We start from the raw sequence: 15,912 nt of genomic DNA on the forward strand, positions 1-15,912 counted from the left end.
TTATTCTGTGAGAATAGATTAGATGTTTAACGCTTAATATTTTATCTTCCTAGTGTGGTAACAGTAGGAAGGAACAGCAGTAAAAATTTAGAAAATAATGAAAAGGAAACCCTATGATTGCTAAAACGGGTTAGACATTTCTCATAACTCTGGCATGCAGACAAAGATATTTTTGGTGATCCTAAAAGACGAAAACTTTAGCCTGATCTGAAGACAGATGGACAGGATGTAGAGCCCAAAATTATCCAAACCTCAGGCAGATTTAGCTCCAACATGTTTCTTCTGACTAACATTTGGAGTTTCCCAGCCAGACTTGAATCTGATGAAGTGTCTGTGCAGCTAAAGATTAGGGTGATGGCAAGGAGAGCCTCCCAAGCTCCACAGACTTGGAGCTCATCACCAAGGCTCGGCTGTCTAATGATCAACTGAAACATGCACAAAAAAAAAGAAATGTTTAATTGCTGTAATGAAAATGTTCAATATGATATTACCTCTGATTATTCAAGTATATTAATAATTGCTTTTTAAAAATAAAATGTTAAAAATTGGGGTAAATTAAAATGATTTTAAATCACTTTTGTCATATTTACTGATTATTTTTCCAACACTTATGTCCATAACTGCGAGAACAAGAATAAGCAAAGAATTTGTGTCTTTTAAAATAATTGATTATCCGACATCCAACTATTTTATTTAATGTTTTGCTGGCATTATTCTGACAGATGTAGTTTATGACCCACTTATCTGAACCTAACAGAACCACAGGGACACGCAGCCTGGTGGAACGAACACATAATCATGTTCATCTGTCTGAGTCAGGTATGAACTGGAAACCAACTCTGCAACACATCAAGCAGGACAGAGGATGAGCAGTCTGATCAGCAAACAAAAAAATGAAATATTCATTCTTCAGAGGCACACTCAGCACACCGACTGTGGTTTATCTAGGCCATGTGCGCGTTAGTGCGTAGCCGGAGGTGGCCCTTCACTTAGGTGTCCAACCACAAACTGGGGACCAAGAACATGCAAACCACTGACTGCTGTAAAGACAGACGTGTCTCCAGGTCAGAGCTACACAAAAAAAACTTAAAAGTCCTACTACACTATAGTCAGGGTGTGTATTTCTGCTCAGCAGAAGCCACAGTGCCGACTCAAACTCGCTTCTTTTGGAAGGAGTTTGTATTCACAAAAAAAACAAAACATATTTGCAGAAAAAAAAAAAAAAAACACAAACTCACTGCTTAGGATGATGATGCTTAGGAACTGAAAATAAACAAATCAGAACAGCTGCTGCATTTCGGGTTTTATTTAGCAACAGGGATAACAGACTAAGGTTTTATTTAAATGCATTCAAATGTTCACAGAGTTCAGGATGTCAGAGCAGCAGGAGAAAAACAAACTATATTTCCATGTGTGGGCTCCGACTAGACAAGAGGTTTTAACGTCCTAGACAGCTACAGTCAGTTTTAGATGGCTCTGCTCACTCCTGACCCCTCCCTCTGAAGCTGCAGTGGAATGTGAAGTGTTAACTCGACGGCGCTCCGAGGCGTGTGCAAACCTTGTTAATACAGGCCTCTGCTCACTAGGGATCATGGCCAAGAAGATGCCGACATAATGCATTACTCCTCTCGCAAGAACCCCTGCTCTTTTCTGCATTTCTAGGATGGTTGGCTTTTTTATCTAGAAAATGTTTAACCCTTTCCAGCTTTAAAAAAGGTTAGAGGACGGCGTGAAGACCAGGAAGCAGCTCTACAACCTTCATCATCATCATCAGTCCTTCTATATTGTAGTTGCTTAACCTTTATTGAGCTCAGGAGGGCCAGTGGAGCATGTGTGCCCTTTTCCAGTAATATCCTGCTGCACAGTCATCCACTTATTCATACTGACACGCTAAAGGTGTCGTGTGAAAACGTGTTCCTTAATTCTCGATTGTAAATTGTGCAGCTGGAGGGGAATTTGTTGCTCAAGTTTAGAAAAAAAACAAAACTTTAAATCAGCATAAATGTGGGGATAAACTGTGCTGCTTACAACTAATATAAGCAACATTTTCCATGTAAAGTTGTTCAAAGTCAGCAGTGCTTATGTAACCAAATCCAAGTCACGGCCTGCATGTGCAAAGACATCCAGGAATTTAGTCAAAACTTGGCAAACAAGAACACAGAAACAGATGGTTGAGGAGTGAAATTTAAGACAAAATATTTTAGAAATATGTTTGACAAGATTAAATATTTTTCGCCATTAAAAGCATCATCACCCAATTCACAACCATATCTAACATTTTAGACACCAGCTGGATCTGGACATATGAAATATGGCAAAAAAGGAATGTATGTTAATATCTCAGTAAAGCCTGTAACATACTGACAGAAAACAGTGTTTTATCAAGATGTTTTTGTCACCGAGTGATGAATTGCATAAAATTCGGTCTGCAACTTTAGCTGCAACATTTTCTCATGTAAGCAAAATCTTCCGCGGAGAAACGGTGGAAACATTTTCAGCTTTTACATCTTAAACCATCAGGATATTTATATGCCTCGTCAGCTCCATGGCTAAAACAGCTACAGAAGAATACTAATTAATTCAGCACTTATGTGAAGTTTTCTATGCTTTCAAAACCATTAGGAGTAGATTAGTTTTTTAGGATTTTTAGGAGGCAATATCCTGAAATAGTTTGATGATGCAATTAGGGATGAAAAGACCAGAATGTTGTCACACAATAATGATTCTTATTCATCAGAAATCATTTCTGAAAACTGATCTTTTTGTTAGGAGCTGATGTGTCATTTCCGGTGATCCGAGAAGGAATCAGGGAATTTTACTGGCTTATTTAAATTTGGATTCTTTAACCTGATTCATCTCGATTCCTCGTCTGCTGTGACCGATGGTAAACATCCCACTGATTGCAGGAACACTTTGGCTTCCCAGTGCAATCCATTGAATGTTAATCATACACCAGCTGAAGCCACAGCTTAGGGTTCATCTAATTAAAGGTGCAGCTGCAAACAGCACAACATGTAGGTATGGCTGGGCACATCCAGGCTTTGGACGGATCCCCGAGCCAAAAAAGGACACATGCTAGGTGTGTGATTACCAAAACACACACAAAAACAAAGGAAGAAATGGAACAAAACACAACTTCAAAAATACATGAATAGATATCCAAACTACTTTACTAACAAACTGACTATTCTAAGAGTTGGCACATAAACGTATATACAATCATGTGATGATCCGTATAGGTCCGTAAACTGTTAATTTATGACAAAGATGTAGGCGGTGCTGAAATCATTACCAGCTGCAGAGAAGAAACTGCTGACAGGGTTAAAGGTCAGATTGAGTACAGAGAGAAAATTTGTTAGTCAATAAGTTTGGTCCGAGTTTGATTCAAAGAATTAGCTTTCAGGATGGATCCTTCATGCTCTAAACTATGGCAACAAGAAATATACGCCAACCAACACAACTGTTCTGTAATGCTAGCTGTGCTAATAGCCAAGATAAGCAGGTTTAAAGTGTAAACTCTGTAATAATTGCGAAACCTTTTGAAAAATGTTTTCAATGCTGCTGTATTGTCTTATATTAGTTTTCTTAAAAAGAAATGAAAACTAGCCACAATTGACATCAGTGGGTCAAAGAGGGGGATCAGAAATTGCCCACAAAACTAAAAAGCTGCATCTCCATTTGAATCATAAATCATCTGGTAGCTGAAAAAATGTAGTTGATGTAAAAATATAGCATGCTTCAGGAAATGCCTGACTCCAAACCACATGATTATTGCACAACTGTTGGGTTTGCATAGCCAGTTTAGCCCATTAAGGCTGGTTAAAGAATAGCAGTTTGCATTTTTGAGGTCACCTCAGATTTGAGAGGGTTAAGTTGGTAGAATGCATCTCGTAAAAGATGAAAAATGCAAACAGTCCCTGCAGGGAAGCATGTAAAAAGAGGCTGATATAAGAAATGAGCGTAAAAAAGGAGGACTTTGGGGCCTTTTCCCTCCATCTGTGTGTCCATGCAGAGAACCTTTCAGTGAATTTACCTGAGTGAAAGACATCAGGGTAGCAGCACTGCAGTGATCCTGGAGAGAATAATGCTCCAACAGAAAACGGTGTAGACAGCTAGTGGCAGCTCTTTAAGGCAGCTGACAACATTTTACATTTTGAAATGCCAGTTTTCTTCTAATCATTTCCCCATTTAGTCTTGGAGTTTCCTTACACTGAGCCAAGAAAGGTGATAACAACTGATTGATGGATTAAAAGGATCCTGGAGAGCTTCATTATACAGCACTATGCAAACATGCATTTAAAAAAGTCTCTTAAAAAGGCTTATTTAAGCAAAGAAATTAAAAGTTCTAAGTTTTCAATGTATCCATTCCTGAAGGCATTGCATCCATCAGCTTTTTTTTATTTTATTTGCAGCGTAGCAGCACTCCCTATGTTGCAGTTCTGGATGAGGAGTTTTAAAGTTACAGAGCTGCTGGAAAACTACGAGAGTTTTTTTTTTTTATTCAATATCAATGTAGAAAATACATGGTGATACATTAACAAAAGAACAAAATCACAGAACTGACAAAGAAAAAGAAACAGAAGGTATTGTGTTTTAAAGAATGAGTATTATTAACCGTGTGTGTGAGAGTGTATGAGCATAGATGGTGATATGAATGACATCATCAGTACTGACTGCAGGCTGATCATCTTTTATATGCATTAGAAACCGTATGTGGCACGTTACACAGACGACTGCAAATCCCAGAATGCACCAGAGCAGAAAGCACACTCTGTGCTTGAACTTCAGCAGCTCAAACTCTCTCTCTCTCGCTACTTTGTTTTGCACATTCAGTCCAAAACCGAAACTCAGTGGAGGGAGTGCAGGTGCCTTCCTTCATGGGAACGTCTTGTGATCCGCATGAATGAGCTGCAGAACGTCGACCGGAATGTCTGGCATTCCCGCCTCGAACTTTTGCCACTGTGACCCGGTCTTCGATAAGATGGATAGATCTATGACTGTCAGATCAGATGACTGAACATGTTTTAAGTCAAGGGTGTTCGAAGTGTGACCCAGGGGACGTTTGGGGCCCTCAAAGTGATTTTGTGCAAACCTTGACCACAAATAAATAAATAAATATTGCACAAAATTGGTTTTCCAGCTTAAAGTTGGACTTTTTAAACTTTGCTAAATAAATTAAACTCTGCTTGATAAAGCTAGATGTTTTACGAAGAACATCCCGTTCTCACTGAGAATCCAAAAAAATCCAAAAACAGAAGAAAACACTTAGCATTTAGGATGTTGTCTATATTTATGTTTTCTACAGAAATCAGACTTATTTTATTAGAATATTGTGTTTTGTCCATTGTTGTAGGAAAAATGTTTGCAAAAATATAAATACAAATATAGCATTTTTAATTCAAATAGAAAGAAATATAAACATTTTGTGGCCTTTAACTACTTTCATTAAGAGCGTTTTGGGCCATGTGGGGAAATGTTCGGACACGGCTGTTTTAAGCAGTTCATTCAGGCTTTAAATTTAAATTACAAAAGTCTTAAATAGGTCTAAAATGTATTAGGTTTTTATTTTCTGCAACTGGAACGTTTGCCAGTTGCTACCTAAACATTATGGAATCCAAAACAAACAAATACATTTCATAGACATAATTATTACAACTGTAACAATACAGTTGTTGTAAATTTATTAGCAGCAATAAACACTGTGGGACGTAAACCAGGAGCCAATTATACCAAGGCGCTTGGACAGTCTGTACCAGAGCATACACTAGACGTTCTTACTGGTGCTGTAACTGCAAAACAAACTAAATAACTGCAGAGCGAACCTTTGCTCGCTGCCTCAAACAGGTCTGTGCCGCATCATGAAGGGCAACTTCTTTATAACATGGCTGAGTGTTTTATGATTCCACTTGAATTAAAGCTCTGCATTAAACAAGTCTACCTCTGTATTATATGAAGATGTGCAGTGTGAGATTTCTGAAACAAGAGGGTCATAAAAAGGCCACGTAAATCAAGTGCAAGGCCAGAACTGTGGAAGTAAAGACAGCAGTTGCCATGCCTACAACATGCATGTGAAAAGCAGAGTCTTGCATTTACATAAGCTACAAGGCTGCACGGCTTGCACCTTCCCATTTCCTGATTTACCAGTCCAGAGAGCAGTCTATAGTAACCTGAGGTTACAAAGCTGCTCTGCAAACTGCAGTACCAACCCACACATCGTCTCTGTAGCTAAAGATATTTAACTGAAGCACTTTAAATCACAGCTTAGTCGTTAAGATAAAAACTGCATTTCCCTCGCCGCCCCACCATCCTCTCTCTTCTTACTCTCTAGACAGCTACGTCACTGCTGGTTTTGCTCTGCAGTGCCCTTTAGTGCCTCGGCCACTGAAGCACAAATACCACTCACTCAGCACCCGAGCTGCAGTGAAAAAGCCATTATCTACATTAGGGAGCACAAAAATGTCACCGACACCAGTGGAAACGGCATTACCTTGCACAGCTTGCTGCCCTCAGGCCTGGAAGGTTGGAGTTCACAGTGAAGTGCAAACCGCACAGAAATGGGACAGAAAGAGTGCAAACAAACAGAACACGCTTTGTCCTGCAGCGCTGCGCTCCTGCAGATGAAAAACCATTTACTGGAAATTAATTTGAGTTGCGCTGCAGACCTCAGACGCACCGTTTACTTTTATTTAGCACATAAATAAAAACAGCCAATTTCACCGCTTCCACTTTTATCTTTACCGCGTATGACACCTATACGCTGCAGTGGTAGGAACACAGAAATTCATTTAAATTTCAATTATAACCAGGCTGGCTTTTGTGAGACTAGCTCCTGCTTGCCTTGACAAAACCATGACAACCAACTCTCAACGCACTGAGGCAATATTACAACACTTTGAGGTGAGACTCTGGTCTGATGTTGCAATATGCAGTAATCAAGCATGAGGCCTCAAACACTTCCTTAATTACTGGTCACTGTAAACACCAGCCTTCTGTAAAGCTCCACATTATTTCCAGGGTAATTTCACTTTAGATTAGGAGTCCATTCTGTTAGCTCTCTCAGAATGATGGAGGCAATCTGTCATTTGGGTTGTTTTACAATATTATTCTGAAAGCACTTCTATGAATTAGGAAAGATTTAAAAATAAACATCTTTATTAGGAGAATTGCAGTGGTTTCACATGAAAGCTACCATAAAGCAAACATTTATTTTTTTTTTGTGCAAAGGAGATTATCTGGAATCAACAACAGAGCCAGATGGTAAGATGCTTTGTGAATTATTGGTTTAAAAAAAAACAAAAAAAACATGCTGATCTTGTGCATTTAATAGACTGGTGTATTTTTAAAAAGGACAGAAACCAAATAGTTGATTGGCTCTCCACAAAGCTTCATGCTTACAAGGTTAACTGCATCATATGCAACAGTGAGCCAGTTTAGTAACATGCAAGAAGTCAAACTATTCTGTGTTTAATTGTTTTTGCAGCAGAAAATGAACTATAGTAACATTGAAAAGTCATTTCTAAAGTAGAATATTTGCAAAATGTTCAATGTTCATTTATGGCAAAATGAAATAAAGCTTTAGTTGTAATCTCTCTGTGATCCAATATTTTATAAGTTTACAATCTGACACAGTTCATGTCAAACCCAAAAAAATGTGTAGGAAGCTGCTCTGGTCAGACGAGACCAACTTACATACACAATGCTGTTCATTGATGAAATGCATTGATCCACTAAGCTGAAACAAGGAAGATGTAATCTCAAAGGGAGGGAGCGATGTGACAGGAGCAGGTGTTTTGGAAAATGTTCATTTATTGTATTATTTTTGTGAGGGATTAATTTTTCTGTCAGCAATGCGAAGACTAGTCAAAAGCAACAAAAGACTGCAGAGCAAAGAGCAGGAAGGAGATGCTAAAAATGGGAAAACAACACAATAAAAAGAATAAAAGTATTGAATAATCAATTAAATACAAGATAAACTGGAACTCTCGTTTTCTGTCTTTAAGCATCTGGTTTTACTTCGGTTTCTTTCGAAGCTGCATCAACCTGGTTAGAGCTTATAGGAAGGTATGGAGATAAATGCCAAACAATCCTGGAATAAACCTGTTGAAAGCATGATCATGTGTCAGAATGGCCTAGTCAAAGTTCAAAACAAAATCCCATTGAGAATTTGAAGCAGGACATGAAAACTGATGTTCATAGATGCTTTCCATCAAATCTGAACTTTATCAGTCTGTTTTGTAAAGATAATTATAAACAACCACAATTATTTCCTATAACTACTTGACTTGCAGCTTGATAGAAAGTAAAATAAACTTTGTAAGATGATCAGTAATCATCTTACAAATGGTAAAACACACCGTAGTTAAATATGTGCTTTTCTTTCTCCTTAAAATAATAATAGTTTGAAATAATGCAAGATATTTTAAAAGTACTTATTAAGTGTCAAATTATGATTTTATGGCCGAACACAGGGTTTAAATAGAACCAATATATTTATCTGCAAGCAACAAATCAAGGTAATTATGTGCAACAGCAAGTTCACAAACAGGTTTTCCTCAATGACTGAAGTGGAGAACATTATTCATTTAATTTGGCGAAGCACAATTGACTTCCAGGCTCATTCAGACAGACAATGCACATCACATCCTGTCAGAGCGCATCGCTCTGCAGCTTCGAAAGAAACCGAAGTAAAACCAGATGCTTAAAGACAGAAAACGAGAGAGTTCCAGTTTATCTTGTACTTAGTTGATAATTCAATACTTTTATTCTTTTTATTGTGTCGTTTTCACACTTTTAGCATCTCCTTCCTGCTCTTTGCTCTGCAGTCTTTTGTTGCTTCTGACTAGTCTTTGCATTGCTGACAGAAAAATTAATCCCTCACGAAAATAATACAATAAAAATTAGGCAAAATTTTCCAAAACACCTGCTTCTGTCACATCGCTCCCTACGTTTGAGATTACATCTTCCTTGTTTCAGCTTAGTGGATCAATGCATCATCAAGGGCAATGGGCCTGATGTCATCTGATGCTAGAAATAGGACAAAGGCCTCACTTTTCCTTTAAGAGCAAATCACTGCAATCCTGGCTTCCTGCCAGGGAGTAAATTGCTGGGTAATATCATCCCACTGTGGCTAGACAGATCCACTGAGGTTACAGAGTTCTGCTGTCAGGTCATGCTGTCAGAACCTCTCACCAGAACCAATTTGTTAACTATTGCATCGTTACAGCTATGCTAAAAGACAGGAGCATATGCTTGGATTTTAGTCAGAGATGCACAACATCAGTATCGGTCAACTATATTTTTTAAACAGGAACAGTCGGACATATTGGAAATCGATGCTGGCCCAAATTTTCTTACCAGTGCATCCGTACGTTTAATAGATCATGAGACGAACCCAGATGCAACAATACACATCGGAAGGAAAGTTCAGAGAATTTATGTTCTATATTTATTATATGTTCTCATCTTAATTTATAAAGAACATCCCAAAGACTCACTGGAGCAGCCTCCTCTGGAAAGAAACAAACAAGTTGGTCAATAACACTAAAGAAAGTCATGTTTACAAAGTCTAACTTCCAGTTCAGCTCAAAATTAAATCAAATTCTGGGCACGTTTAGATTTTTAAGTATTTTCAACCAAGAAAGAAATGCAAAATGAGGTGCCAAAAAAATTCGAAAATGAGATGTCAAATATTATTGCTATAATCAATGAAAAAATCTTTATTGATATCACAGTGATCTGGTCTTTCTCATCAGCTTTTTGCATGTTTCCACTGGTATTTTCACAATTTGTCTTTGGTGATACACTCCAAGTCAGGCTGGAAGGCCTCTTTGCCATCACCCTCATTTTAAGCCCCTCCACAGATTCTCCATGACATTCAAATCTAGACTCTTGTTAGGTCACTCCAAAATGCTAATATTACTTTGCGCCTGCAGAAAAAAATGGCAGTAAAATTCTAGGATGACATTAAACCTCAACCTTTTATGGGTTTGAATAATCTCAGGCACTATCTGTTGTTGCCCGTCTCACAGCTGAGGGACGACAGCTGACCTTTAGCTAAGCGTTGTACTCGTGTATCTCACACTTTGGACGTCCTGAAGAGGCAGACAGGATGGAGCTAGCTCATTAGCTCTGCAGCATGTCTGACCACAGACCTAACCTCACTGGGCCTAAAAATACTCAAACACAGACCCAAACGTCAGCGTGGGGAACTATACAAAGCCGCCGTCAAGCTCCAGAAGCATCAGTTGGATCACTAAGGACTGACTCTCCTGCCCTCTGTGCCCTCTTGCTGCTCTCTCTCCCACATCAGGTCTGGAGGAGCCAGGTATCTCCCATGGCTGAAGCAGATAACAGCAGCCATTATCAGATTTCCAGCATTTAAGTAGGAGCTTGATATTGATCACTGCAGCGCCTGGTTACAACTGCCCTCCTGGCGTGGTGTCTGGGGACAAGGTCTTCTATCCCCTCCACACACACACACACACACACACACACACACACACACACACACCTCAACAGCAACACCACCACCATCATTAATCCCAGCATCATATTCTGACTACAAAATTTAACTGATTGACACAAATTTAACTCCAATAACCAGAATTTTTTATGGTTTTATGATATCTTAAACCAATGGCATCAGGATGGCTGTAGTACCTCACCTGCCCATCAGATGGCAAAGTTATAACCAAACCATCCATCCATCCATCCATTTTCTTTCACCCTTGTCCCTCGGTGGGGTCAGGAGGGTTGCTGGTGCCCATCTTCAGCTAACGTTCCGGGCGAGAGGCAGGGTCACCCTGGACAGGTCGCCAGTCTGTCGCAGGGCAACACAGAGACACACAGGACAAACAACCATGCACACACACACTCTCACACCTAGGGACAATTTAGACAGACCAATTAACCTAACAGTCATGTTTTTGGACTGTGGGAGGAAACCGGAGTACCCGGAGAAAACCCACCATGCACAGGGAGAACATGCAAACTCCATGCAGAAAGACCGGGGCCGGGAATCAAACCCAGAACCTTCTTGCTGCAAGGCAACAGCTCTACCAACTGCGCCACTGTTCAGCCTTATAACCAAACCCTTTAATGTATTTTATTAAAGAGGAGGAATTACGTATTATTTTTAGCTTTACATAAAATGTTCTCGTCAAAAACATACCTGGAGTGTTGCATTGATTCTTTTATGCATGTTTGAGAAATCCTTGAATCTCCCATAGCAACCATTTGGGGGTGCCTAAATGCTTACTCTCACAAAGCACCGCCCATTTCCACAAAGCTCCTCCTCTGAGCTGCACTGTCCAGCAGAGCTTCCCCACTCAGCTCCTCCAGACTAGTGGCAGCAGCAATTCGCAAACACCTGGTGGAACTGAGTGTCTACCTTACTCATCATACAAAGTACTTCTAAAGTCAACGCTCCAAGGAAGTCATGTTTGATATATTCAGCATATTTGTAACAACTGGAGGTAACGTGATGGTGCCATTTTATAGCACAAACTGCCTGGAAAATACATGATATCACAACTTTAAGACTGGCCATTCTAAGACACAATTGTGCTTTTTCCTAAAACATACCATTATAAGCTTTGGTTGGGTGTTTATGTTCGCTTTCCTGCTGCTTGGTGACATTTTTCCAGCCTCTGATAAGTTTTCCCTCCAAGATTGCATTTAACTTCATCCATTTTCTCACCAGCTCTGAAAAGCTTCCCTCTCCCTGCTGAAGAAAAGCATCCAAACTATATTTTCAGATGATAAACTGAACGGAAATGTTCAAAGTGTGGGATATTGTTTTATCACATAACCTGCTTTAACGTCTCCACAACTTCCTTCCTGATCCGTTTGTTGTGTTTGTTTGTCTTCAAGATGCTGTTTATTCTCAGATTTCTCATCTTCTTCTGGGTTCCCTACTTTTGAGTGCACTGCAGTAGCCATCAGTGTCTCACCAACTCAAAATTAATCAAACATTTTTATTAAGACAAATAAATGGTCCATAATAATCAAAAACAGACTTTTTAAAGTCATTTTTAAGTCTTTTTTTTGTAGAGAATGTACCTCTGTTGTCATCCTCGTATACGTTGACAACAGAAGTGAACCACTGCTGAAGACAAACGCCGTCCAGCAAATAAATGTGCACTTAAAAACCTAGTTAGCTAGCAAAAGTATATTAACAGCTAGTTAATGGTAGCTTCACCTGCATCAAGTCACAAAACACGATGAGGAGATCTGAGTGCGACATAAAAACATAAAAATCCCCTGAGAAAAAAAGATACCGTTAAGTATCTTATTAAATAGTCCTGCCACAAGAAAATTAAAACCACAGATTAATGTATGTAAGGCTAACTAACTTTTCAATAAGTTTGGGACATTGAGGCCTTAATTTTAGGTACATGAATTTAAAGCTCTATAACAATGTGCAGACAGGCTGGTTACGCCTCCTTTCGTTTTGGTTCATCAAATTAAATTGCCGAAACTTACCCACAAAATGTACAGCTGGTGATTCATAAATAATTTCAGGAAATTTATGAAAAAAAAAAAACACACAACTACAAAATGAATGTGTTTATGAAGCAAAAAAGCATGTGAGAATGCTTTTTTGCAAAAGAACCATAAAAATGTAAACACAACTGTTAGTTTTGCTTATTGCACTTCTTCCTAATGCTGCACTGGAAAATACTTTTGTTTACTAGCTGCTGCTGCTTTCTATTTACAGAAAGATTAGCTGTATTTTACCATCACATTTTAACATCTTTGCCCATTCTGGTCCCTTTTCAAAGAAACCCTGATTTAAATCTGCTCTCAGCTCTGCCTCAGCCTGAGCACATTGTTCTGAGCTGAAAGAAGAAACTGCATTACAACACTTGTCCCTAAAGAGCCAGGCCAGATAAAAGGAGACGCTACATGAGAAGGAACATTTCCTGGTCCTCTGCCACATGATGGGAAAGTAACAGAGAGGAGGAAACAGGATCATGTTTCAGGCCTGGACAAAGAAACGCCGAGCAGGAGGGGAGGAAGGCTGACGCAGTGATTTTGAGGGAGTGTTTTTGGATGCACCAGCCTGTGGGTATTTTTGTTGATATACAAGCAGATCAGATGACGACAGGCACTATTTGCATTGCTAATGCTTTTTTGTTTTGACATAGACAAATTACTGTATAGAGTGGCCAGACATTAAACCCTGGCCGGCCAATAAACTCAACAAGCTGTCATTGCAAATCCTACTAAAATAAGCCAGATGAGGGGTGCTTCAGAGCACAACTCTCTCTCTCTTTGACCTAAACCAGAAAATTTTACATTAACAGATGAATTCTGATTTAATTTCATCTTCAGATGTTAAGCGCTATGAATAATTTGCTTATTTATTGGATATTTAACAATACTATGAACATTTAAGATTAATTTTCTTACCCTCACTGTAACCAAATAAATGTCAGTATTTTTAATAATATTCTTAGGGTTACAATGAACCCCAAGAATATTTCTTAAAACATTAAGTTAATCTCAAGATTTAGGCATTTTCTTGGCATTACAAGCTGCTGTTGTATTTTCTGCTTATATCCATCGTATAGGAGACAAAACAACGACACATTTCTCTATAAATAAATAATTCATTACTAATCATTGCACACATACGGACATACAAATGTGGATTGGAAAAAGTAAAAAAAGAAACATCTTAAAGTGACCACAACTGGCCGACTGAAGCAGTGCTGTCATCTGATACGTCTTTAAGCCAAAGAGTCAGAGGGAAAGTGAAATTCAACACGATTTGATTGAGATAACCAGTAAAATTGGTTGCATTCTGCATGTTAGTCTCTTAAAGAGTCACATCTCTGCTGTTTTTCTGTCGTTGCTGTGTCTTTGTTCCACACATGTCACCTACCTTGACAGCAGCTGTGACTCCGTCCTCAGTTGTGCTCTGTCCGTTCTGTCAAAGAAAGCAGACATGAGAAGAATCAGTGTGTATGTCAGTGCATGAATCACACGAGCGTGCAAAAAGAGAGAAAGGCAAGGAGGAGATACTAGGGAATATTTACAAGACTGTGTGGGTGGCAACAGTCCACTTTCCACCTCTGCAGGCAAACCTAATAATCTGAGGCTCACGCACAAGCGCACCCCCTTGTCCGTCCCCAGTAGGTAGGACTTTTGAAAGGTGTAATGACTGTTATTTGCAGAAATGATGCAGTATTTACCGCTTTGCTTGATTTTTTGAATAAAATCACGTTTGAAATGGAATAAATAGATTGCAATTTACTCTGAAACAACAAGATGAAGCTTGGAAAACATTGTTTTTTTAAATGCAGATTTAAAATTCAAAACCCAAAGCAGCGACTGTGGCTCTAGATAAGATTTAGAGACAATGCAAAGTGCAAGGTTTTTAAAGTACAAGGTGTGCAAGATGCATACTAGAAAAGACTATGGATATTAACATGACAAAATGCGACACCATGATCGTTTAAGCTAATCTTCTTCACTGCAAAATATCTTCAGTTGTGTAATTCTACCCTGCAAACATCATGAAACGGATGACCTTCATATTCACAATTAGCAGTTTTTGACATGAATTTAATATCTGAAGATCTCTTCACAGAACTTGAAACCATTTCTGAATATGAAGCTTCCTACCCCACACATCAAGGCTTCCCAGTTCTCCTGCATGGACCTTTTGTTACAAATTGGAAGCCATCGAGATAGACCAGAATTGTTTTCACAAGCTGACAGTCGCGCTGTCACTCATCATCATTGTAAAAAAACTAAATACAAAATGATAGACACTTAGACACACACGAGTCCTTGTTATTACAGAGGATCACTCCGGAGTCCACAGGAATGTGGCTAAATGTCAGGACAAGCTGAGTGACCTCCCAGCCCCCTTTCCGCCTTGGCTTTGTTTCCCACTGGAGCGTCCGTCGAGCTGGTTTCCTCTTCCTTCACATGGCGCAGAATGAGACAGGCAGTCGGAGCAATGACGAGCAGAAGTTCTCAACGTAAAATAAGAAATTCAAACGGTTTGTCAAGTGTGAATCAAATTCCAGCCATTTTAACTTTCAAACTTCCAACTTAACTGCATTTTTTAGAAGAATGCAAACAGCATTGGAATTATCAGTCCAGTGGTGGAAATCCTGAAGTGTTTGTACATTTAGCCAGCATCATCATCTCAACACATTTCATCCTCATTAGCTCTGCATGGTTGATCTAAATAGCCCAATTAGTGATGCTTCCCTCCCCAATGGACTTTGTCTACAAGTGAAAATGCATGCACACACACACACACACACACACACACACACACAAGCAAGCACGCACACAAACAAGCAGCCGCCAAAATACACTCAAAGTCAAATGCATTAACAAACAACTGGGATTTATGCTTCAGTGCTGCTGTCAGATGAGACGGAGAGAACTCCTCGTCCGTCTCCCAAATGATCCGGGAGTAAATTTCAGGTCAGTGATGGCTTTCGTGTAATAAGACGGATAAATCCATGTTTGATGATCAGAGAGGCGCTCCATTGTAACTAGGCAACCAGGAAACACAATAACCCTTGTTTTATTCCCTCCTCTATCTGCAACTCTAGCTGACTAAATTTCGCGTAATCTCATCTGGCAGTCACTGTATCGACAGCTGCTGGCCGGTGCCAAAAAAAGACAAATAGCCACTCTGATTGTCTTTTCTCAGACCAACTGAGTGTTTTCTCTCGGACAGAGAGAGCAACAGAGGTTGAACTACTCCATCTCTGCACCGCCTCAAAGAAGCATGAATACACGGGGAGGAGAAATCTTCTTAAAGACGTTCGTCAGCGAGTGAGCTGCGTTATCGAACGCCTTGCCAGCTCTCCTCCTCCTCCATTATCGCCGCTCTGTGTAGGTGTTCCTCGGCTGGTTCACACCCAGATTAGCTGAAGCAAA

The 15,912-nt window shown here is 39.4% G+C and overlaps 1 protein-coding gene across 1 annotated transcript in view; it reads right to left on the reverse strand.

The window, feature by feature from the left end:
• rps6ka1 (ribosomal protein S6 kinase a, polypeptide 1) overlaps positions 1–15,912 on the reverse strand; it is a 49,731-nt gene that overhangs the window by 28,200 nt on the left and 5,619 nt on the right. The window contains exon 2 of the mRNA XM_081603513.1: positions 13,889–13,933. Within this exon, the coding sequence (XP_081459639.1) occupies positions 13,889–13,933 (45 nt within the window). The remainder of the gene's footprint in view (positions 1–13,888; positions 13,934–15,912) is intronic.

This window comes from Poecilia reticulata, chromosome 22, assembly GCF_904066995.2.
Source record: "Poecilia reticulata chromosome 22, P_reticulata-male-v2, whole genome shotgun sequence".
In the NCBI taxonomy this organism is placed as follows: domain Eukaryota; kingdom Metazoa; phylum Chordata; class Actinopteri; order Cyprinodontiformes; family Poeciliidae; genus Poecilia; species Poecilia reticulata.